The sequence below is a fragment of the Acartia tonsa genome, chromosome 5 (genome assembly GCF_053477335.1).
Source record: "Acartia tonsa isolate MP-2025a chromosome 5, ASM5347733v1, whole genome shotgun sequence".
Lineage (NCBI taxonomy): Eukaryota > Metazoa > Arthropoda > Copepoda > Calanoida > Acartiidae > Acartia > Acartia tonsa.
In genome coordinates this window covers 3,847,684-3,874,061 of record NC_137264.1, presented here as the reverse complement: position 1 = coordinate 3,874,061, position 26,378 = coordinate 3,847,684, and the positions used below count along the sequence as shown (strand labels likewise).

Below are 26,378 nucleotides of genomic sequence, written 5' to 3'. Positions count from 1 at the left end.
AATCGACTTGAACACCTATATTACATATGAGGATGTACGACTATAGGATATTTTAGTATTAGATTACATGAAATGCTTTGTTTAAGTAAAAAAATATTTTTACTTTTTACCTGAATGACCTTACCAGATTTGGCATCCTGTGCCCGCCAGGAAGGAGGTATTAAAAAAATTTCAACTCTCAGTTATGTGTCATACCCATATTTCAAAAGTCACTCAGTTATAGCCCTCTACCTTTTATACACAGAAAATGGGATAGAAAAAAAACAGAGGGGGGGGGCAGGCATTCAACGCCACCTCCCCGCCCATCCTCCAACCGTTGAGGGTTGATATTACAGATTGAGGGTAGTAATAGTTAATTAGATTTATTTGCTAAGAAGAAAGATCATTTAATAGTTACCTAATTTTTAAGTTTTAACCTTAATTTTATCCTATTATATAACGTAGTAAGCTTTTTTGTCTGTAGCGAAGGATCTCGTTAACCGCTGAACCGAAATGGTTCTCCTTTAGAGTGAAGCTTCTTATAGGTCTTATAGGTCTCAGGGTGGTTTTAGACTGTTTAATTTTTATAAAAAAAAAACTCGTTGTAAGGTTTTAAGTTATTTTTCTGCACTTTCATGTCCCTTCTGATATCCCTAGATACTAGGGACGCAGCCGCTAGTATAATATAAAACACCAGTTTATGAAGAAATTTTTTTGTAGGTATAGTCCCTTTCGTGGTAACGCCCCTTAAGGAGCAATTATTCGTATTTTCACAGTAGCTTTCCTCCTATTTCTAGCCCCTCGCGGGGGACTCAAACCATGCGGGGCTAATAACCTAACCCTGCGGGACAATCACCTAACCAAATATGACCTAAACTAACCAAAAAGAACATATTGAAAGAATTTTAAAAATACAACGAATCGCCCCTTAAGGTGCGTTGCTACGAAAGGGACTATATCCTTTTTTGATACTTTAATATGCAGTAATTTGGCCGGTTATCCGGCCGGATATCCGGTATTTTGGCCGGATTACCGGATATTTGTCGGATATCCGGCGTTGACCGGATATCCGGCCGGATACCGGATATCCGGCATTTGATATTAGCCGGATATCCGGTATCCGGTATCCGGCCAAAAAAATATCCGGCCCAACCCTAGACTTAAGATATTCGTAACAACTTACTGGAGACATACAAGTACAACCAGTTATTTTTGTTAAAGAGAGTTTTCTCTACTTAATTAAAAGAGTTAAAGACTCTAGGGTTTTAGACCTCTCTCCACGCACTTTGGAACAGACATACAATACTTATGATTGCGGTGTAAAGCGTCCAATCACTTATCAGACACCAACTCTCTGATGCACGACCTTTGTCTGAGAAGTCCCAACTGTGCATGGTAGCGAGTTGCGCCTGTTTTGGGCCAAGGCATTTCCCCCACTCTAATTAACTTTTATCTAATATGAAAACGATGGAGCAAAATTTGAAAAAGGACAAAAAGATTTCTTGAGATGGTTGACAAACGCTTCCTTTGACTATATCACATTCACAACCTGCCCCTACTGTATGAGGATATCCTAATCAATATCCAATTTCACTTACGTTTGGGACTGCTTTATATCACAGTATATACAGTATAAAAGGGTGCGTTTTTATTTTCTTGATATGAAAAATAAATGTTAAGTAAATAAAACTATAAATTTGTAAAAAAAAAGTAAAGAATTTGATAACCGATATCTTAAGCTTTAGACAGACATAAATAAACAAACATGCTGTTACTTTTGTAAACAGTAAAAAGGGAGAGCAGCAGAAAGGCCAGCCAGTCAAATTAACTGACAGACCAACATCTTTAACTCAAGAGCATCATTTCTACTTAAAATATATTTCTGATAAGAAATTTTCGCAAATATAATAACCATAAAAAAACATTTTGTAATCGTTTATGTAATACTAGCGGCTACGCCCCTAGAAGCCTCTAGGGGCACTTAAGGTTGGAGGGGGAAAAGTCGACCTCATCCCATTTTAAATTTGAGTTTCAAAAGAGTAAAAAAAATATTTTTTTGGGGAAGGGGTTAAGACACGCTCCCCAAAAATAGTTTAAAACCTTACCAGGACCTATAAGAAGCTTCACTGTAAAGGAGAACAATTTCGGTTCAGCGGTTAGCGAGATCCTTCGGGACAGACAAAATAATTTTATGAACATTCAGATAAGTTTTTAAGTTAAAATATGACAATTTTACTGAGGCTTAGACGCGGCTGCTCAGCCAGACTTATATCCATCTTTTAGAATGAAAAAATAGTTTTTGGCTGCTTTGTAGTTTTTTTAGGCCCGAGGTGCCAAAGGCACCGGCTAAACAGAGGCCTCAGACAAACAGACATCCTGTTACTTTAGTATAAGGATTATAATTGAGACTAAATAAGTATTTGTTTTAAGACATTTTATGTTTTATTTAATTAAGACTTATGAGAAAGGTGTGAATTAATTTCAATAAAATATATATTTACATATATTAATACTAAAATATTGCCTTGTATAGCTAATCCTTATAATAAAGTAACAGGATGTTTGTGTATTTGTCTGTTTGTGTGTTTGTATGTTTGTACCGAAGGATCTCGCTAACCGCTAAACCGATCAGGTTCTCTTTAACAGGGTAGCTTCTCATAGGTCCCGGGAACGTTTATAACTATTTTGGGGGAGGGAACCACCACCCTCCCAAGAGAAATCACAATAAATCGAAATTTTTTTCTCTCGAATAGAGACTCCTACGTAACATTGCAAAGTATCGTAGAATATTGATAGAGACTCCTTAGAAACATTGCAAGGTATCGTATTATTTTTTTTCAAAACCAAACATTTAAAGTGCCACTAGAGGCCTCTAGGGGCGTAGCCGCTAGTACTTATGTGTATAGTCTTAATTATAATATCATTACATATCTTGAGTATTATCTATTTCTAATTGCTTATACATTTTATGATATTAAATTAGAAGCAAGTTGTAATGCCTATAAAAAATGCCGTCATATTTGTATTGTATGACGTGTAATATTCTTGTAGGCACTATAAGCTGCTTCATCAAATTATCCTTTTCTTGATTTTCTTGATTGCCACTCTGTAAATCTCATTGTCCGTCGGCCCAGGAGATTTAATTCTACCAAGAAGATAAAATTGACTTCTAAAATTACTAGAGGAGCTGAATAATTAGCATTCATTCTAATACTTACTTTGTCCAAACATGTGTTACACATTTCTTATTATTATGTGAATGGATTTATTATTACTTGGAACTTTCACCAAATTATCATGTTCTATAATAAAGTGAACTCTGTAGCGGGCTAAAATAATAATCTCCCTCCTTTTACAATTCCTCCCCTCCTACTGGATAAATGGTCCGACCAACAAAAGCGAGGGGAAATTGCAACCTAAATTGACGACAATTTTTCTCTTGTTATAAAATCCACGTATAATCTACATCCATTATAATGTAATTCGCAATTAATAGATGTTGCCATCCTTGTCTTAAGTTAAAACAAGAATTATGATTTAACTGCAGTAATGTAATTAATGAATAGCTTCGCACATAGCCTCTAGGGCCATAAATCGTGAGAAAGTATAGGTAGCCTCCTCAAAAATAGATAAAACATCCGGCCACTAAGTGAAGAAACCACGCAAAAATGAAAAAATCATAACATTTAAATTTTGCATGTTTTCTTTCTTATAGAAACCTTAATTAAACTATAATTGATTTTAGAATCATTGATTAGTTATTATTTGTCATTTGTCAAAAACCCTTTTATCTTAATAATTGTATGTAAATATTTTTCTCTGAAGGAAAATGTTAATTTCTAGTTGTATAAAATACAAAGTACGTACGTGTCTATATATAGTTCAACATAGAATGGGGATGGACAATAAATTAATATTCAATGATGATAAACAAGTTTGCCCCTTCTGTAGATTAAATTGATTTGTTGAAACGCTTGGACACTACCATTAATGAGCTAACCAATAAATAAGATAACAAGGTTCTAAAACTTTGGGACCAGTGTAATTTACAGCCCGATGTCTCCTCCATAATATATATTTGTCAAATATTTGGACAAATATATATTAACTCGATAAATCAAGATAAATGTCTCAATTGAACCAGCTTGTTTGGGACGAGTTGGTTTCTACGGTATGTTAATTAGGTGATTGCTCCGAATTAGAACAAGTATCTTCAAATTCGATGAAATACAAATATCGGATCATGGAAAGAAAACGAAGTAGCAGGTTTTGTTGTATTTTCACAGAAGCTTTTGGTAAACTATTTTAGGTTAGGTAAATATTGATGATTTTCCTGCAAGGTTAAAGCCCCTTCCGTGGGGGTAGAAATGTGAGAAAGACTACTGTGAAAATACAACAAAACCCGCTACTTCGTTATCTTTCCAAGATCCCAAATAACTTATAAGCAAAGCTACTCTAAATATAATTGACTTATGGCCGATGATGTACCTGTCTATTCAACCGCAATTTAATAATGCTGTTGTTTCAACATGAGTTAAGTTTTTTTTCATGCATATATGATTTACAATATTTCGCCATACCTTTTGTGTCACTTTTATTAATTGAACAATAAATATTTGTTTCTTGCCAAAAAAAAAGCCTCAAATCTTTCTTGGTCTAATGCAAAAGCTTCCCTTAAAATTGTGGATCTATTTGTCCAGCCGTTTTTGAGACCTAAGCTGACATTTATACATATGAATTTAGAAGTGACTGAATCCACAATTTTTAGAAAGTTTGGTGTTGGTCCGGATAAAGTTCTAGGCTATTTTAGAAAGAGAAAACAGCAATCCCAAGGAATTATTCAAAGAGAAGCCCAGAATAATAAAAAAACTAAACAAAAAAATGTTCTAAAAATAACACGGAGACACTTTGCTCCATAAAAAATAGTAATAAAAAGGTGAAAATGACAGGTCATGATATAAAATATTTACACTATAAGGGCTACCAGGAGTTTTTTGCTCCTCTTTTTCTAAACAAGATATTTACAATAGAGATTTTTTTTAGTATAAGAGAATAATTAGTTCTAACACACCCTGTGTGTAAGCTCTCGCTTAGTCCTAATTAATAGCTTTTTTTTAGATATAGTTGTTCAGATTGCTAAAATTTTTGTTAAGGAATAAGACAATGGGCGATAAATTGATGCTCATACAAAATTAAAAATAGCGCTTTTGCAGAAAATTATGGGTTTATTTTATTAAAACAAAATCCCCTAAAACACTATTATAAAACTTTTAATGCCCGTATAATTTAAAGTCCTTCCTACTTAACACACACTTTTTTCTTTATTTCTTATTTTATAACGTTTTAATGTTTGGGAAAGAAGTTTAATATGGCATACTTTGACTTATACATTCAATAACGACTAAATGTATCGTATATACAGTGTTTGATTTATATCTTTTGTTACAGATATGACATACGAACATCCAAACAATTTGATATTAGAAGGGATAATATGTATGTTCGACCAGGACATTGTAACTCAAACAAATACTGTCCCAACAGTGTATCTATTGTAAAACGTCTATTTGTAATTGAATAAATACGCGACAATGCGGGTTTTCATAGACAGTTTTATCCATCTAATAAGCCATGATAGGTAAACATTTTTTAGATTGTATTATTTTTCGTAGATTTTTTTGGATTGTTTTATTCGACAAATATTTACGTCTGTCTGAATAATGCATATCAAAATGAAAATCATGTTCGATTTTGTGAATATTATCGTTGAAATAATCGTGTGCAAATTTTATTGATAAAAGATTGTTTTATTGTTGCTTTCTTTACAGATTTTTTTTTTGGGGGGGGAGGTATGTTTAAGTCTAGTTTTTGTTTTGCAGCTGTATAAAATATTAGTAGTTGTAAGAAAAAAGGTTAAATTTTCGATTGTTTCCCTTAAATTCCCTAGTCAAGCACAGAAGAAATAGGGAGGGGAGGAGTGTAGTTTTTTGGTTAATTTGAAGATTAGGTTATATTGGTTACTGGGTGTCGTTGAAGAGATTAGGCATTGGGAAAATACCTACCTTCCACCTTCTTATTTGCAATTTATTAAAAAAACAAGGGGACAAGGGGGGGGGGAGGTCAGTTCTTTGAAGAAATACATTAAATTTCCAACCATCTTTCTTTATTCTAAAATCTTTTTTAACGAGTTTAAATAACTTGCTGAGTTATGGTCAGATGAATTACTTACATTATTCGACCAATATCAGGAAAAATAGCCTAAACCCACTCTTAAAGAAAGAAAAAACCCAATCAGACCAATGGTTACCGAGATCTTGGGCTTCAGATAGCCTCACTACATTAATTTATAATATTATATTGCATTTTAGCTAGGTATATTTTGTATGAATCAGACTTTCTACACAAAAAAAATCTTGCTGCACTACTTACTAACACTACATTGTAATAATTTTAGGTTGGTCGGGGCTTTTATTGGGTGTGCTGCCCCTCCCCCTTGTTCTCTCCTCTTCCCTCTTCCCCTCAACAAATATCCACTCCTACATGTCAGATCATGAGCTACACTTCTACTTTGGAGAAGATCATCCCAGGTCAACTAGATTGATAAATTGATCGATGATACATGAATATGTGGATAGTTTGATGAGAAATATTTAGATAGCCCTTAAATTTATGGGATTTATTAGATCAAACTACACAGCTGGCGTAAAGAAAAGGGGCGTTTTCAGCCCCCTGGCAAAATTAAGCGGATTGTATACACCCCATTAGAATAAATAAGTAATAGCGTAAGTAATAAATTTTACAAGAAATATTGAAGGAACTTAACTTACGTTGCCGTTGAGTAATCATGTTTTTAATAGATGTACGAACTGACACATTTCTATAAGTCTAAAATAGCGATGCTAATTAAAATGTTTTAATCTTAGTGATTATGAAGTTGTTCATATATCCACCAATCATCCTGATAGATCTAAGAGAGCTGAAATGAATCACCCATCTGTAGTCAGGTAAAAAAAAATCACCAAACCTATCATTTCAAAAATACTGATCTTCTCAACCCCAAAAATATAGTAGAAAATATGATATAATTTTATGTTGTAATAGTGGCTACGCCCCTAGAGTCCTCAAGGGAAACTAAAGGGAAGTTGACACTTCACTTTCAATCTTATATTATAGAGGGGGAGATATTTTTTTTCCAGGGATGATATCTCTAGGCAAAGTGAAGATATCCTCCCCCCAAAAGGTTATAAACTTTCCCTAGACATAAAAAACTTCACTGTTAAGAAGAAACATATTGATTCAGCTCAGAGATCTTTTGCTACAAACAAAAAAGATTACTACTTTATATATTAGGATGATACCAAGCATATCAATTTATTCTCCCTTATATAAAAAAATCTAATCCTTAGGAACTACATCAAAGAAGCTATGTTAAACCATACCTAGACATGCAAAAATAATGAACCCAGTAAAAGTGTCTGACTATGACGTCAGAAAAAATTAACAATTAACCAATGAGAGACCGCTATATATTTTACCATTGGTCAATTACAGTGAATAATGGCTTCTCATTGGTTAATTGTTATTTTTTTTCTGACGTCATAGTCAGACACTTTTACGAGGTTCAAAAATAATTAAATATTTTTTAGGTTTGAGGCGATGGGAGATCCATACACTCTCTACCTAAAGCCAAACAAGTAAGATGGTTGATGCTGATGTAAATTTTTACATTAATTAATAGCAAGATAAAATTTAATTCTATATTCATTTTCTATTGAAATCCTTTACAGTATTGGAGTTTAATTATACATACATATTTTCTATACTTGTCTAATCCTTGATATTTAGGCAACTGGTTGCTCCCTATGCAGTTATTGGTAAAAGAACTAGCGAGGAAATGAACTCAGACTCAGGTATTATAAAAAATGTGTTATAACATAGTAGGTGACCAAGTAAAATTTTTCACAAAATCCACTATTTTGGGGTCAGGTGTCTAACCTTTTGGGTAGCAATCTATTTTTTCCAATACAAAACTTCAAACCAAAATTTTAACTATGGATTATTGTAAATAAAAGCTTCTAAAAGTAAATTTTTGTATGCATTATTTCATACTTTTTTATTCAAATATGAAAAAATGATCCAGAATACCACAAACATATGTTATCAATACTTAATAAACAGACTATGAGCCAGCAGGCAATGGAACTGGCAAGACTGTTGGAGTTCCAGAGTGGCTGGATATCTCTGATCTGGATTATGTTAACATCACTGGTCATGAAGATGATCACAAGGACAGGTGAACACTTGTTTTATACAGAATTTGAATTCTATTATTGGAAAATCTATTGGCGGTTCAATCTCTAAAGTGCTTTATTTATCGATTGATTAATCTATTAAGGATATTGCTATCAACAGTTCTTTCAATAGATTAACATATCAATTAATAATAAATAAGTAATATTGCACTAATCTATTTCAATAATGGATTTATTATTCTTTCTTTAAAATTGGTCACATTTGCAATAGAAGCTTTATGATGGACTAAAAGTCTTTCTACTTGTTTTTTTTCTCCACAACTTAATCTTCAATGTGTCATAAATTGCAGGGATATGTCCATGGATGAACTGTGGATGGACAGAATGAATGCTGAACATGATGCTAATTGCCAATATCTCCATAAAGGAGGTAAATGATTCCTAAAATGCTTACCCTATTTGACCTAAAGACTAATAAGTTCTCCAATATCATGTTTATAAACTTGTTTAGATGGCATGGTAGCAGCTATGTCTCTGTGTGATGGCAAAGTTCAGGGTATGGTAGTGGGAGCCAATACCTCCTTGGAAATCCTTCCTTTGAATAATAGACTCAAGAGAATGCTAAACATGTGGCAGGATGTAAGATTACTTATATTATTCTAATCTACAGACACAAAGTTAGTATATTTGTATATTTAATCTGGTAAGTGTAAAAATACCCTACACAAATGAATATGTTTTGTATTTTCCTATCCTAAAATACTATTCATTTGAAAATTTACTGGAAAAGATTCAACTGAAAAACTTTTCTTTATTAAAAAATTCAAAATTACACCTTTAATTTAAAATGATTATTTCAATTTTATAAGTAAAGAAACCAAATTATTTAGGATTATAATAAGACCTACAATGGAACAATCCGTACAAGAGAACCCAGAGAACTGGATCTGTCTGAAAAAGATTTCCATATTGTTAAAAGATCAAGATCTCCAAGCACAAGGTTAGTGTACCAGGGATTTAAGGATGGTATAATGATCTTATAATTACAATTTAGACCTTGCCCTATAATTTGTGAAATTTATCTTTTTAACAGTAAAGAAATTGAGACCAACTAAAATGTGTTTTTTGTTGTCTAAACTTAATGCAGAAAATTACATAGATAATTTTTTACGAAGTTCATTGAAACCCATTTTCTTTATCTCAAGAATTTTTTTAGATATTATTATATAAATTTAAAGTAATTTTATATAAAAGCTAACATATCAAGATCAAATTTTCAGGCCTTTCTTGGATCATGTAAAAGAGCTGTTTGCTGATCAGGTAAGTCAATTAACAGAAAATTTTAATTAAATTCAAGAATCTTATAGACAATAAGTAATATTGTTCTTAAAATATAAACATTATATATCTTTTAACTACAAACATTGACAATTAAACTATGAACAATAAAATTTATGATTTTAAGGATAATACTGAGGATGAGGAGTATGAATTTGACAGACATGGAAATAAGACTGAATCTGAAAACATGAAAGCAAAAAGATCTGGTGGTGATGAAAAGGTAAGTAATTTTCTGAAGGTTTAAGTAAAATTATCAATTTCACACGGATTCTCATAAAAACAAGACTGTCCTAACCATAGACGTCCAAGGGGGGGGGGGGGTAAAGGGGTGATTATTCCCCCCCCCCCAAATGAATTTGGGAGGCACCTCCAAATTTTGGATTTTCAATTTTTACCCCCCCCCCCCCCCCCAAATAAAAAAAATGCCTCTATGAAATAAAGATTAAAGTGAGCTTGGAAGTGCCGTAGGCACCCCCAAAACTTTTATTTTCAAAATTTTACCCCCCCAAATAAAAAAGCTTGGACGCCCCTGAGTCCTAACACTTAGTATTTGAAATTTTTGCAGGTGATTGAAACTGCTCTTTTCCTTGACGCTGCTGGATACAGAAGATTTGAAGAATATTTTAGATCAATTGGTAAATACATATTAGAAAATAAAAACATTCATTGTGAATTTTTCATACTAAAGTTTATTGGATGTAGTTTTGGTTAAAAAACCCCTCCAAAAAATCTACAAACAATACATGTTTAACAGGAAGAATGAGAATACATAGATTTGTTTAACAATTGTATTTATTATACTTCTTATGTGAAGGTGAAGATGCTGACAGAGAAATAAGACGACTTTTACTTGGATATATGAATGGAATTCAGGCCATCTACATGCTTCCCAGTCTTAGGTACTACAAATAAATGAATTAAAAGGTGGGATGGGAAGTGCAATGTGAATTTGTGAAATGTTTAGGCTTTCTATTTAAAAGCTTAAAAGTTAAATATTTGAAGGAAATAATCTGTGTATAATATTTTTTAGGCACAATGTTAGATTTACAATTGTAAGATTGGAAATTTGGAAGAATGAACCCGCTGGTTTCTATCACTACAATGTAAGATTTGATTTAGATTTTCTCCAACTCTAATATTAATATAACACAATGACTTAGAAAATGCTTGGCCTCATACTTAAACCAGTTTTTTCTTATTAAGGGAGACAGAGAGCCTCTATTGAACTCTTTTTGTGAGTATCAGGCCAGGATCAACACTGGATCAGATTCCAGCCCAGGCTACTGGGATCTTGCCCTCTATGTGTCTGGACTTAACTTTTATGCTATTGATAGTACAGGTTGAAAATTTATCTTAGTTTAATATCTTATGTTGATAATTAAATTTTGAGTAAAGGTGCAATAATTTTTTTAAAATTAATACCATATTCATTCATTTATCCTTAATTCTATAAATGAAAAATATGGAAAATAATCAGCTTTAGATGCTTAAAAATATTTAAAGGTAGCAAAATGATTTTTTCATTTACTACTAAACTATTATAGACTAACAGTCTTAGAAGTTTGATGATAATCAATATTTCAGGAAAACCAAATGGAGTGACTATGGGTCTGGCCAGGTAGGAATGTATTCATAATATATACATAAATGTAATATGTTCTGTAGAGATTAAATTCAAATGATATCACAAATTATTTTTAAAGATCTAACAAAAGTTCTACTCTCATGATGCTAGGACACCGGAAAAAATTAACATTCTGGAATAAATTGTATGAATTGGATGTTGCTAATTTTATTTGTATCAATCAGAGTTGGAGGATTGTGCCATAAGGATCATGCTTGTGTCATTGGAGAACTTGGAGTGACCACAAGTACTGGCAAGCCTTATCCCTCCGCTGGCTTCACAGCTGTTTATGTTATGGCTCATGAAATTGGTCACAACTTGGGCATGAGTCATGACCACTCGGTGAGTACTGTTTTTCTTTTGCATGTAAGCAATATTTGCATGTATTTGTTTTTTGATGTTTTGAAATAAGTAAGAAATTTATTTACTAAGTATATTTGCGATTACTTTTATTTAATGAAATCTTCCAATTTTTAACATGTACAAAACGGCCTGCTTAATTGCTTCAAGATCCATGTCAGATCTATATAGGAAATAAATGTCTATAAACGAGCTCAAGTTTTCCAAGGAATATATGATTAAAACTCATAGTGCTCCAATAATCCATAATAAACTCTCATTGCCCAGAACGATAAGACCCATTATTTTACTTTATTAAAAATAAATTCATTTTTTTCATTTCATGTTGCTATTTACCTTACTAGCGGGTACGCCCCTAGAGGCCTCTAGTGGCACTTTGAATGTTTTTTTTTTAAATATCTAATTACAGAAATAATTGGTTTATGTTTCGTTGGAGTCTCTTTTTCGGGAGGGGTAATTTTTTTCTAGGGGCGATTTCTCCTGATAGGGTGGTGGTACCCTCCCCCAAAATAGTTATAAACCTTCCCGGGACTTATAAGAAGCTACCCTGTTAAGGAGAACCCGATCGGTTCAGCGGTAAGCGAGATCCTTCGGTACAAACACACAAACACACAGACATCCTGTTACTTTAGTATAAGGATATTGATGTATTTAATTTCTAATCATAAAAAAGAAAATTTAAATTTATAATATGATAAATTTAAGAAAACTATGTTTTAAAAGAATTCGATTGTGGCGACATTTTGTGTGTTCAAATATTAAACTAAAATTGTAATCATCATCATTAACCCTTTGGTGATGGTAATGTAAAGAAAAAAATATAATTTAAAAAATCTTTTAAAAATCATTTAAATTATTAAATATTTACTTTCTTTTAGATAGTAATGCCGGGTGAGGAAAATAGATTTATTGAGAAATAGATATGCATATAGAAAACTAGCCAATAGGGAGATAATTATATCGAGCCAACTCTAGTGATTATAATATGAGTGACTTAGGAAATTATCTTGTAAATTGTACTAAATTATTTTCTTTCTCACTCTTCATTTGATTTGAATATTTACAAAATAATATTTTCAAAGGTTGGATGTTCCATGGATGGTTACATCATGTCTGCTTCAAGAGGAACAAAAGGTAATATTTTTTTTAACTTTTCTTTTTTTCTTTTATAATTTAAAAGTTTGGATCTACTGCAGTTCACGGTAAAATCAATAATGCATAATTATCTCGCAGTGGAGAGAAATGCGCGAAAAAGACCTATTTTACGCGGTTTTTCTTCAGTGAAGCTTTCCCTGTGCATCATTGAATCTTGGCTATTCCAGATTATTTGAAGGCCTTCTTATGCCGCTTAAATGGTGTGCGGGTATGATCTGTACGTTCAGCCGTTTGGCAGCTAGCAGCCTTTAAAATTCATAGATTTTTGGCAATATTCGTTAACAGCAATATTTTACCGTGAACTGCAGTAGATCCAAAAGTTTATTACAGTAAAATAATCATTGCACAACAGGCTACAATTGAATCAAGACAAACGTAAGTGCCGAGCTCTGGGACCTATGTATGGTGAAATTAGACATAAAACCATGATGGTAAAACCAAAATATTTCAGCAGGGTCTTTTAAGAAAATTAGATTTGAAAATTTCATCCCCTAGGAGTTACCGCATAATCATGACAAGAAAAGCAAAGATTATTTAAAATTTAGATCAACTTTCATAAAACCTCTCTCTATATGATTTATTTTAGGCTGAATTTCCGTGACCTTAGCAAAGCAACTGATAAGAATGGCCATTAATTAACTCCCTTCAGGAGTGGTTTTATGAAGAACTTTATAAAAGCAAACTTGTTCAAAATTTGAAAAATAATCTTTGCTTTTCTTGTCATGATTAATTATGCGGCAACTCCTAGGGGATAAAAATTGAACTTAAAATTTTTAAATCTAATTTTCTCAAAAAGACTTCACTGAAATATTTTGGTTTTACCTAGAATCATCATAGTTTTAAGTCTAATTTCACCATACATAGGTCCCAGAGCTCGGCACTTACTTTTGTTTTGTAGCCTGGCGTGATTGATTTTATGGCTGCAGCTTTCCTAAGCTTCACTAGCTTGGGATGGTTTCAAAAGCCTTATACATAAGGATGATTTTCAGCTGAAGAGAATTGAGTTACACTTTCACTCATAGGTATGTCTTAGGCAGCACTAAATAGCTTCAGCCGCCAGAGAATGACCTTAGCTTCCATTAAGCTAAGGAGCTTGTTAACTAGCAGACTTAAAAAGCTAGTGTTGCAAAACCAATGATATTTTTAACAATATGATTTGATTCCAGGTGAATCTGAATGGTCTTCCTGCAGTGTTAACTCACTGAGCAGAAGTATTTCCCAAGGACAACTGGACTGTCTCAATGATGACAATGCCCAGGAGGTAGATTTTTTACTGAAATCATTCAAAGCTGTAGTAAAAATGATATATTATCATGTAGAAAAGGCTTAAAAGGGTTAAAAATCCACAATAAATCAATTCATTCAGAGGCATGCAAAAGGGCTATGTTTAAGCTTCCACCCTCCTTGAACCCCATAACTAATATAGTTTAAATTAAAAAGGCATACTATTAGGCAAAACCTGTGCATTCCACTGATTTCTTATGTTTTACAAACCGAAAGTTTCAGTATAGCTAAGACTTAGATTTAGAAGATGGCTGCACATTCAAATCTCTAAAACTAATATTTGGTATGAAGTAATATTTTCTCTCTATTTTTAAGGCAGAGAAGCTTGGTATGAAAGATAATGTATATCCTGGTGAGATTTGGGGAGCCAATGCTCAGTGCCAGATTTTCCTGCTGGACAGTGATGCCCATATTGATCATAATGAAGCTGATTTCCAGGTATAATTTAAGCAAAATATTTACAAGGTCTTCTAGTGGTAGGAGAGATGTACTACAAGTCATTTACAAATATTGAAAATAGCAAACTAGGGAAAGTTTTCACAATGGTTTAAAAAATTTCCAATGATTTTAAATCATGCTTGTACAGAAAATATTATAAAAGAAAAATAGTAAAATCCATAATATTATCAGTGATCTTAGGGGATAAGACAATGAATGGTAAAATAATTGTTTGAAGTTTACAAAGTTCTTAATCCAAAAAATCAAAATTCAATAAATGAAACCTAAGTTATACGCAATTGAATGGTAATTTTTATATTTTGGGTACCAGTGTAAATTACAGTTTAAAGTCCCCTCCCAAATTGAATTTTTAATGATTTAGTGCATTAGTTTAATGACAGTATGACTAAACATTGTAAAAATTCAAAGAAAAATACAAGTTCAATTAAAATACATGTTTATGTTTTCTTTTAATATAGGACATGTGTTACTCAGTGAAATGCCGTACCCCCAAGAGAGAGGGTTACTACAGGGCTGGACCTGCCCTGGAAGGGACTGCTTGTGGACAGGGGAAATGGTGTAGGTGAGTTGATTAGATTGAAATATTTGTACATTACTTGCATTGGCTGTAGGCCCTTGGTAGATTACTTAACTGATTTAGGTAAATTGTTAAATTTCAGATAGAAATTGTAAAAGTAATAGATAATTAAGTAGGAAATATAATTACTACATATAAATTTAGCGATTAAGTAATCAAACATTTTTTTTTTGCTGTTATGATGGTATTGATAAATAGTTTGTGTAATAAAAGATTTGTAGGGATGGTTAAACTAGCTGCTTAAAAGGTTAAATATTTATTTTTCAACAAAAAAATTACCCTAATGTTTTATGTCAATATTTAGCTCATTTATAAGTTCCAATATATAAAGTTTAACTTTAAATTATTATGGTCGGCAAGATGATGAGACATAATATTCTGAGAATAAACTTCCTTCTAGACATGGAGAGTGTGTCATCAATGACAAGCCTGTCATTGAGGAGGATCCTGGAAATTGGTCAGAATGGGCTTTCTCTACCTGTCAATCTGGCTGCCTTCCAAATGTAAGCATAATATGCATTATTCACGTTTCTAAACTTCAAAGAAAGTTAAATATTTAAAAATCCATAAGAGGGGGCGGAGGGAGGGGAAGGGAAAGCACTGAATGTTTACAGGATAAAAAAATAGGTTGTTAACTCTAAATTTTTGTTCAGGTTTCTGTTTTAAATTTGACTAAAAGATAATAGGTTGTTAAGAAAAACTGAACTCTATATTATTAATCGAGTTTTCTCGAACAAATGGTATTCTAGTGCAAAATATTGTTTCAATTTGATTGAAAATATTGTAGGAGTTTGTTATCTGATATCTTTCACTTTTGTTTCTTAGTTCTTTTTCTACAGTTTTATCACATCAAGACGACATTTATTAACAAATATAGCATACTTAATTATTTTATCCAGAGTCTTGGATATAGAACAAAGAGGCGTAGCTGTCAAAGAAGCAGGCTTATTCATACTCTGGAGGGCTGCAGGTATTGAAATTATCAATTTAGTAGTGTCTGCTCCCCTAGTAGTTTTATATAGGGGTCAATTAGAATACTATATTTCCCAAAGATAGAGTAGATTCACAAGACCAATTGAAAAGTCTCCATAATACACAATTTGTGATTCTTTTTGAAGTTTAAAACTGAAAGACTTATGAATTACTAACAACAAAGGTCAATGGTCTTTTTTAGAATCATTACATTACTTTTGAAACTAGATGGAGAAAAATGCAATGATAGAATTGAGTTTTACAGTGTTGTATAAGTCAAATAAAAATGTGAAGAATGCTTATATCCTATACCTAATGAATGAATTAAAGTTCTAATTCATTTAGAAAATAAGATAATATCAATTTTTAAAACCCAAAATTATTTTGATTCCTAGGGGACCTACAACTGGAATGGACTTCTGTTCAGATGACAGTATTTGCCCTGTAAGGAAGGCAATGGATAAGTAAGTAATTATAAATTTAGTTGAGATACAACTCTACAAAATAGAATCCTAGAGTTTAATATATAATATTCTCTGTGCCAAAACAGATAGCTTGTGTCATAATCCTAATCTTTTTTTATATTGCAATGTGATAAAAAAAATCAACATATATTTTGTGTAGGTATGCCAGTGAACAGTGTGCAATCTTCTCCAGTTATGTACCTGGCATTGACAGCAATGGTATTGGTGTCCAGGTTCAATACTCACAAACACGACTCTGGCAATCATGTGCTATCTACTGCAAGGTATCTTTTACTAACTTTTTTCTTACAAATTAAACATTGTATTTTGAGCTAATATTGAACAGAAACAATTTTGTTCATTAGTTATTCATTAATACCAAGAAAAAACCTAAATTTCTTTTCCAAATCATTAGCACTTAAAGATTATAAATATATCATTTTAAAAATCAAAAGAATTAATGAAAAAATGATGTTTAAATAACATAATATTGGAATAAGAAAAGGAGAACAGGAAAACATTTCTGGGTGAAATGGAATATGGCCGATAAATCAATGTACATTCCCAATGATGACACATAAAATTCCTTTTTCTATAGATTACAATTATTGGTTGAAACTTTTGGACATTCAACTTGATTATTCATCCAATCAAAATTCATAATAGTTCCAAAATTTTTATAACAACGAATTAAAAACGTTTTTAAAACTTGTTTAATTAACAGCCCATTGTCCCTTTACGTCCTTGAGAAAAACAGTATTTTTAAGAAAAATTATTGAAAGAGCACAATAAGCAAATAAAAAGTCAAATATAGTAGCTTTGCAATAAATTTGTTTGCAGAGTGTTTAATTTTGCAAACAAAAATTGTAATTCTGTTCTTAGCATCCTAAATTACCTTTGGTAAATACTTGGTGGGGCATCATTAAGAATATAAAGTACTCCCATTAGTCACTGTGCAAGGATAGATTCAATACAGGCAATATTACATGGTAGCAAAGTTTTAATTTAAAAAAAAGTATAAAGAGAGCTTATGAAATTCAATAATGAAAATAAATATAGCCCTTCCTATCTTTATTAAAATTACTGGCGGATTCTCCCCTAGTATTCAAAGAGAATGATAATGGAAGAAAAAGAGCCTAAAACCATCCAAATACCAAAATATATAAAAAAAAACACCCCAGAACTTATTTGCACCATCCCTAAAGTAAAGTATCCATTTAGCAGTTATCAAAATATACCGAAAAAAACCCTACTACTTTATATATTAGGAATACACAATATTGTGTGGCATATTGCTAACATTTAAAAGAATATTTTGTTTTGAAATATACTTTGCAAATAGAAGTAATTATGTTTTAAGCCATAATTTGTCTACAGTTTGAGAAAACTTGTACAAAATTTAAACTCATTATTTTGGTCTAAATAGCTTATAATTCAAGATATAATTTAATATAACTCCATACTAAATTAAAGATTTACACTAAAATTAAAATAAAAAAAAAAAACAATGTAGTATTTACATCCCAACAGCCCTAATTAAATTTTTTAAAGGTTTTTTTTTTTTTTGGGGGGGGGGTTACAATCCATAGATTAAAACTTTTATTTATTTCACCTGAGTAAAATGGTACACTCTTAGACTTAATCTTAATTACAGAAAATTATTCTTCAGTACACTCCTAAACTTCACTTTATTCAACATACATTTTAGAGATCTGACACTGGACAATGGTACACTCCAAGACTTGAGCTAAATGATCTGCCTATTTCTCCATACTTCCCAGATGGTACTTTCTGCCACCAGGTACATTCAACTATATAAAATCAAATTTCACATTCAACTACAGTAGAACAGATTGGATTAACAAATGAAAAGATAGAGGGTGCTTTTCGATCACCAACCCCCCCCCCCTCTCGCCCCATTATTCTTGAAAATAAATAGAAAATAAGGAAGCGCAGTCATTTTTCTTAAAGCCTAACCCCTGCGTGGGCGGCCCACTCCGGCAGTGCTCTTACCCTGTTGTGCTACACTCGACTCAATATTAACTAATCTAACCCAACACAAAGTACAAAAAAATATGAAATTCCCCCCCCCCCTCCTTTCTTTTTTTAAATATTTCAAAATAATGGGGGGGGGGGGGTTCTGTGGTAAACTAGGCACTTTAATCAAACTACCAAATAAAGCATTACATTTGTAAAGAAAAATATTTAAAAAGGCAAACATAGTAAAAAAACATATGTAGATAGATTTGATATTAATAATGAATTTTTAAAAAGGATGGAGATACAAAGTTTTACTGCCAGAAGAATACTTGCTTAGGTAAGAAAACATTTCTTATACGTTAAAGTCTGCCTGCAGTAGCTTCAATTATTTAAGAGAAGAAAGGGTTTCAGAATAATTTTTCAAATAAAAGTCACAAGTCGATTTTAAACCAATTAAAAAATCTGGATCTACTGCAGTTCACGGTAAAATATTGCTGGTAACGAATATTGCCAAAAATCTATGAATTTTAAAGGCTGCTAGCTGCCAAATGGCTGAACATACAGATCATGCCCGCACACTTTTTGAAGCGGCATAAGTAGGCCTACAAATAATCTGGAATAGCCATAAATCAAAAATGCATAATTATCTCGCAGTGCAGAGAAATGCGCGAAAAAGACCTACTTTACGCGGTTTTTCTTCAGTTAAGCTTTCCCTGTGCATCATTGGATCTTGGCTATTCCAGATTATTCGTGGGCCTACTTATGCCGCTTAAAATGGTGTGCGGGTATAATCTGTACGTTCAGCCATTGTGTACCACCCCCCAAGAAAATAGTTATAAACCTTTCCGGGACCTATGAGAAGCTACCTTGTTAAGGAGAACCCGATCGGTTCAGCGGTTAGCGAGATCCTTCGGTACAGACACACAAACAGACAAACATCCTGTTACTTTAGTATAAGGATTACCAAGAGACTGCTATTATTTTTCTTTTCAAGATTTGGAGAAATGGATATTTCCTTAGTGAAGTTATTTTTTTGCTTTGTTTTCCATCAGTAGTTTAGTTATTCTAGCTAATTATATTATATAGCTAAAAACATTTGTCTGTATATTGTTCGTAAGGAGTGTGAACAAGTGATTTTCTCGGCTGTTTTATATGAAAGTTAAATTTGTCCTTCATTTTATAGAACATCAGCTTAATAACTTCTTTGTCCAAGTGTCCATCCTTTTCTTGAATAATATAAAATAAATTTAATGTTATATTGGCATTTAAAATATCTAATACTAGCGGCTACTCCCCTAGAGGCCTCTAGGGATACTTAAGGTGGGAGTCCAATTTTTTTTCTAGGGGCGATTTTCTTAGGAAGATTTCGATATCCTCCCATAAAATAGTTATAAACCTTCCCAGGACCTATGAGAAGCTACCCTGTAAAAGAGAACCATTATGGTTCGGTGGTTAGCGAGACCTTTCTGTACAAACAAACAAAGAAATAGACATAGACATAATGTTACTTTATTTCTCTGAATTTTTGTTTGTTTACGTGCTTGGCTTGGCTATTTATTAATGCTGTTATCCTGGCCTTGTTTTCTTAATATCTTACAATGCTTTTATTCTTCCAAAATCTCTGTCTCCTCTGTTTGTTTTGAATGAACAGTATACAATATGTGTTAGAGTGACAAATGTACATATTACCTATAATACAAAGTAGAACGATGTCTGTCTGTTTGTTTGTGTGTTTGTTTGTCTGTTTGTAGCGAAGGGTTCTCCTTTACAGGGTAGCTTCTCATAGTTCCCGGGAAGGTTTATAACTATTTTCTTGGGGGGGGTGGGACACCCCCAACCCCCCCAAAAATGAAAAATACCCCCTTCCAAAAAAATTCCTTTAAAAATAAAAAATAAAATAGTGGGGTCGACTAACCCCCCCCCCCAAAAAAAAAATAATTCTCCCCCCCCCCCCAATTTTTTTTTCTTTTTCTTTTTTATTTCAAATCTAAAATACGAAAATTGGTTTGATCAAACCTCTTGGGGCAAAGCTATTAGGTACAAATATATGTCTCCTCTGTTTTTTTGAATGTGTTAGAGTGACAAATGTACATATTATTCATAATATTATGTAATAATAGTTATTTCTTTCATCGTATTATAAGCCGCTTTCCGCTGATATAGAATGTACAATTATAAGATTAAAACTAGTTTTTTAGCCCCGAGTTGCCAAAGGCACGGGCTAAAAAAACTGGTTTTAATCTTATGATTGTACATTTTTATATTCGTAGAAAGCTGGATATAATACGATGCTAAACATAGTTTTTTCGTATGGATGAGAACCGGTTCCTATCCACCGGATTCGAATGAATACGAGAAATACAAATGATAATAATATGTTTCCTTGGATTACTCACATAATTGAAAAAAGTTATGTGAATGAAAAAATACTTTTGTTATACATTCATAAAAACATTCATAACTATGGTTTAAACAGGAGGTCTTGTCATGTAAATTTTATAAGTCTAACCTAACTTTGTAAAAAAACTTCATTTAATTTACATTTACTAAATTGCTTTTAGAGCGAGACAGTAGAGTTGCCAAGCAGAGTGATAGCCCTGATCTTAACATCTTACTGAATGCTTCGCCTGAGGTTTGTGTTTGTTCTTGTTTAATAAGGAAATCAACTCTATAGATACATACTTCTGTCAGTAGGGATGCTGTAAGTATTGGTGCAAAAAATGGGGACGAATTTCAAATTGATTTTACGGGGCTGGTTTTTTTACGTCACAGGTGAAGGGAAACCCCCATTTCTTTTCTAGGGGGTTTCTTTCCCCCTTCCCTTTTCTTTCCCTTCACTTGTGATGTAAAAAATCAGCCCCGTCAAATCAATTTGAAATTCGTCCATATTTTTTGCACCAATACTTACAGCATCCAAAACTCATTCAGCTGCTATTAAAGATACCTCTACATTGATGAATTAAACTTTAAGGTTCTACTTGACTCTTTAGCATTGTCTTTATATAAAATCTTTTTCATTATCAGTAATTTTACAAAATATTGAAAATCTAATAAATTTAGGGTGATGGCGAACGAAAGACTCCAAAAGAAGTTGAAGAGTAAGTTTCATATTTATAGTAAATTTAAACATCACATTTTTAGATTTGTGTCTATAGAAGTGAAGCTTCTGTAACACTGACCCTATCTGTCAAATGTCTGTCTGTCAATCCTTTAGAAAATATTAAGTAGTTTTGGGTTGGCTCTTCCAAAAAAAATGTTTATTTACTTCTAAAAAGTCCATTCAAATCATTTTGCCTAAATTTACGATTACTTTTTTCCAAATATTTACAGATACTAGCATCTAGCGGCTCTCTATCATAAGGGGTAGGAAAGGGCAGAAATATTTCCTAAAACCATACCAAGACTTGAATTTAAAAAGCATCCCGGGACCTATATGAAGCTTTCCTTAAATGGAGAACTCAATTGGTTGAGTAGTCTTTAAAATCTTAAGCTACAGACAAAAAAAATCCTTACTACCAGGGGCGTCCAAGCTTTTTTATTTGGGAGGGGTAAAATTTTGAAAATACAAATTTTGGGGGGGTGTAATTTTTATTTCATAGAGGCATTTTCTTTTATTTGGGGGGAGGTAAAAATTGAAAATCCAAAATTTTAGGGGGGGGGGTAATCACCCCTTTAACCCCCCCCCCCTTGGACGTCTATGCTTACTACCCTATATAACCGGATAAATCAGGTATAAATGATTGTAAATGATGTAAATTGATTAAATTTTAGTTACTTTACTCTTGATGAGAACATGAAGTCAGTTGGAGGTGACTTTGCTGGTGTATCCAAGGCTGAGGAACAGGAGGCTCTTTGGGATGTCAAGGATTATATTGATTAATCAACAATTATTAATTATTGAAAAATACATTAATTATTTCCATCTATTCCCATCTGAAACTTTTTTTAAAAATTGATTGATAGCAAGGAAGACAGCGAAAGAGGGGAGAAGAAAAAATGCTTGGCGGCATTTTAAGGTTTCACGCGCACCTGAACTCCAAAAGCGCTTTGCAATTACATCAGATGGAAATTCTTAATGTATGTTTCAATTATGAAAAGTAAAAAATATCTCAATCTCTTAATTAATCAATCCTAAGATAAAATTGAACTGTGTTTTGTACTTAGTACTTAAGGGGAATGAGGAGGGTAGAGGGTAAAATTATATTTCCACTACCTCCCCTTTTGTACAAACTATAAAACAAATTTATTATATTTATTCATTGCAAAATGAAAGACCAAAGTTTCATTATACAAACCTGAATTTTTCATTTACCTCTTAACAAACAAAAGATTGTTTTTTTTTTATTAGGTTTCTTAATTAGACCTATTTTCATCCAATTATTAGCATAAATTAACATTAATTGCCAATTATATGAAAATTAGTGTTTTTTTCCCTAATTGTATAAATCTTATATAAAGAACTATTTTCTTTTTCTAGTCTTTATTTATTAGTGCAAGGTATTATTAATTCATATTAAGCAATTAATGCCATTGGAATTACTAAATATGAAACAACTCCAAAGATACGATGAAAACTGATTTCTGATTATCTAGCCAACCATGTCTTGTCCAAATCATACAGTCAAACTTAATTCAAATCATTCTTTTTTTGTTATTTTTATGTATAAACAAAATTAACCACTGCAATGTCTATTAAAAGACCATAAATGAATAAAAAAATATGTTTTTTTTTGTAATTGTAACAATTTTGACAACATAATAAATGATTAGCTTGTGTGACTTATTCTTATTTATTTTTTTCATGAATATTATTTCTATTTTAAGGCTAAATTTAAAGACTATTATAAGCAAAGCTACAATACATTTTCACAAGGTCCTTGTCCTCTTGGAGGAAAATTTATTATGTTATGGAAAATGTACTTTATTAGCTGTTTGAGATAACATTTAATAGGTTAATTCAGAGACTTGTAGAAGAAGGTGTAAGTATATTAGAGGGGTGTAGGTGTCCCCCCAAGCACATTATTTTATTGTTATAGGATATTATTTCCGAATGATTATCTATAATACAATGTAGAACGATGTCTGTCTGTCTGTCTGTTTGTTTGTGCAGAAGGATCTCGCTAACCACTGAATCGACCGGGTTCTCCTTAACAGGGTTTCTTTTCATAGGTCTCGAGAAGGTTTATAAATATATATTTTTTTTTTGGGGGGGGGGGGTACCACCACCTTCACCAGAGAAATCGACAAAAATAGAAAAAAACGCCGCCCTGCGGACATTTTTGCAATTAGCTTAAAACATATAAAACACCATCTATCGGCGAAAAAAATACTTTTGGTAATTAGCTGATTTTTAAATAGATTTAAAGAAACAATTTGACGTGTCCCTAGAGGCCTCTAGGAGCGTAGCCGCTAGTCTTTTATAAAGCAGGGTGGGAGGGGACATTCAACTTTAAAAACAATGGTATCTAAAGCTCAAAACTGTGGGTTAATTTTGATCAAGTGGTTCCAAACTATTTTTGTCCAAACTTTCCAACCAATAATTTCAATCTAAAGAAGGATTATTTTGTCAATAATCATTTGGGATGTATAAAACTTTTGGCGTTAATTGTCCTTTCCTTAAGATCCCTGTAGCATGTTTAATCTTTACTACTTTGGTTTAATGAATATATTCAACTAACCAGGCTTTAATATATCAAATTTTATCAGTTTCCCTCAAATGATATTATATGGGCATCAAACGAACCTTTTGGATAAAACGTATTTTAGATACTTAAGACTATGTTAAGCTAAGAAAAGGTTATAATAGTCAGAATCACGCCAGGCTACAATTGAATCAAGACAAAGGTAAGTGCAGAGCTCTGGGACCTATGTATGGTGAAATTAGACATAAAACCATAATGATTCCAGGTAAAACCAAAATATTTTAGCGGGATCTTTTTGAGAAAATTAGATTTGAAAATTTCAACTTCAATTTTCACCCCCTAGGTGTTGCCGAACACAGTAAAAGTGTCGGACTGATTATGACGCAACAAAAAAATTAGTCTATGAGAGACCACTATAAATTTTACCATTGGTCAATAATGGCCTCTCATTGGCTAATTTTTTATGTTACGTCATAATCAGTCCGACACTTTTACTGTGTTCGGTGTTGCCGCATAATCACGACAAGAAAAGCAAAGATTATTTATTTAAAATTTTGAACAAGTTTGCTTTTATAAAGTTCTTCATAAAACCACTCCTGAAGGGAGTTAATTAATTGCAATTTTTATCAGTTGCTTTGCTAAGGTCACGGAAATTCAGCCTTTTAAATAAATCACATATAGAGAGGTTTTATGAAAGACTTCATAAAAGCAAAGTTGTTCAAAATTTCAAATCAATAATCTTTACTTTTCTTGTCACGATTATACGGCAACTCCTAGGGGATGAAAATTGAACCTGAAATTTTCAAATCTAATTTTCTCAAAAAAATCACGCTGAAATATTTTAGTTTTCCCTGGAATCATCATGGTTTTATGTCTAATTTCACCATACATAGGTCCCAGAGCTCGGCACTCATTTTTGTCTTGATTCAATTGTAGCCTGGCGTGGAATGCCTTTAGCCCCCTGCATGAGCTACAAAAAGTTTCTATTTTCTTTTCAAAAATTTAAATAAGGTTGGAGGGTTTGGGTGGTCAAGAAACAAGTTTAAGCAAAAGTACTCAAATTCCTATTAATTCCAACACTTACCTCTATTATAGTTTGTATTACTCTCATTCTATTACGTCACAACTACATGTATATGATATATATGAATGAACACTTGAGCGTTAACAATTCTATAGAGTAGAATAGAGAGGGCTCACAGATAAGAGTATTTATACAAAACTGTAAAGAAAATTTTGAATTTGGCATAGCATATTATATTACGTACGGACATTTTTGCAATGATTATAGAGTTGCTACACTTTCTAAATCGTACCTAACTACTAAAGGAATCACCATGCAAAGTTTAAAATCGATAGGACAATTCTAACATTCCTAAATTAACGAAAAAAGCTAACCGTTACGGACGTATGGACGGACCGACCCTAATTATAGAAAAGCTTCGCTTTTAAAAAGAGCCGCATGTGTGAACTGAATGTAATACAGACCTTCAGATAAAACCAAATTATAAAAGCATTTGAGGGTTGATTTGTCTACCTATCAATAAACATTGTATAAATCTAAATAATATTAATAATCAATTTTAGAAAATGATAATAGCGTGTTATTAAACACGTTGATTAAGTCTAAAATACACAAAAATACACACTTAACTCAAAAAGCTGTTATTTAGATAAAGAATGTTTGTGTCGAATTGATATTGCTGACATGTTTTCATATTTTTATATCAATCATAACCTTACCTAAAATTGCGCCTAGATGCATTAAAGAATTTTAGGAACAATTTCGCTCGAAGGTATCATCCCTCAAAATAGGTAAAAACATCCCAGGAACTATAAGAATCTTGACTGTAAAGAAGGATCATACCGGTCCAGCGGTTAGCTAGATCCTTTGATACTAAAAAGCAGACAGACATACATCATGTTACTTTTATAATATCCAAGTGAAATTGTGTGTTTTGTAAAACCTTAGAATAAGGAATAGGAAATGTGTTTCTATGACAGAGTACAAAAACAAGGATGACAACATCCATAAAAGCTAAGCTCTGAAATGGAAGGACAAACGGACATCAACACTTGTATAGTGTCAGAACTGAATAATCAGAATATAAATGTATAAGAGTCGACACAAAATTTGTTGAAAAACTGTTTGATACAGAATAAAGTTTCTGGACATACTTACGTTTTTAGGACTTGATTATAGAGTTGCTTCGCTTATAATATTGTACTTTGTTGTCCCAGGAATCAATATACCAAAAATCAGATCAATCGGATTATTAATTCACAAAA

The 26,378-nt window shown here is 32.3% G+C and overlaps 1 protein-coding gene across 1 annotated transcript; it reads left to right on the top strand.

Annotated features, from left to right (window-relative positions):
• The first annotated feature begins 5,585 nt into the window (after nucleotides 1-5,585).
• On the top strand, nucleotides 5,586-23,210 carry LOC145318555 (A disintegrin and metalloproteinase with thrombospondin motifs adt-2-like). The gene is made up of 30 exons (XM_080159915.1): nucleotides 5,586-5,617; nucleotides 6,434-6,566; nucleotides 6,903-6,983; nucleotides 7,626-7,673; nucleotides 7,825-7,889; nucleotides 8,158-8,272; nucleotides 8,582-8,661; nucleotides 8,743-8,870; nucleotides 9,122-9,231; nucleotides 9,512-9,551; nucleotides 9,697-9,792; nucleotides 10,138-10,207; nucleotides 10,387-10,471; nucleotides 10,603-10,675; nucleotides 10,776-10,911; nucleotides 11,157-11,190; nucleotides 11,382-11,538; nucleotides 12,639-12,690; nucleotides 13,878-13,972; nucleotides 14,311-14,433; nucleotides 14,913-15,016; nucleotides 15,432-15,534; nucleotides 15,931-16,001; nucleotides 16,399-16,467; nucleotides 16,628-16,751; nucleotides 18,176-18,268; nucleotides 18,742-18,784; nucleotides 21,009-21,079; nucleotides 21,508-21,545; nucleotides 22,219-23,210. Exons 1-30 carry the CDS (start codon nucleotides 5,611-5,613, stop codon nucleotides 22,325-22,327), a joined length of 2,553 nt encoding a protein of 850 aa, XP_080016041.1. The 5' UTR covers nucleotides 5,586-5,610; the 3' UTR covers nucleotides 22,328-23,210.
• Nucleotides 23,211-26,378: the final 3,168 nt, after the last annotated feature.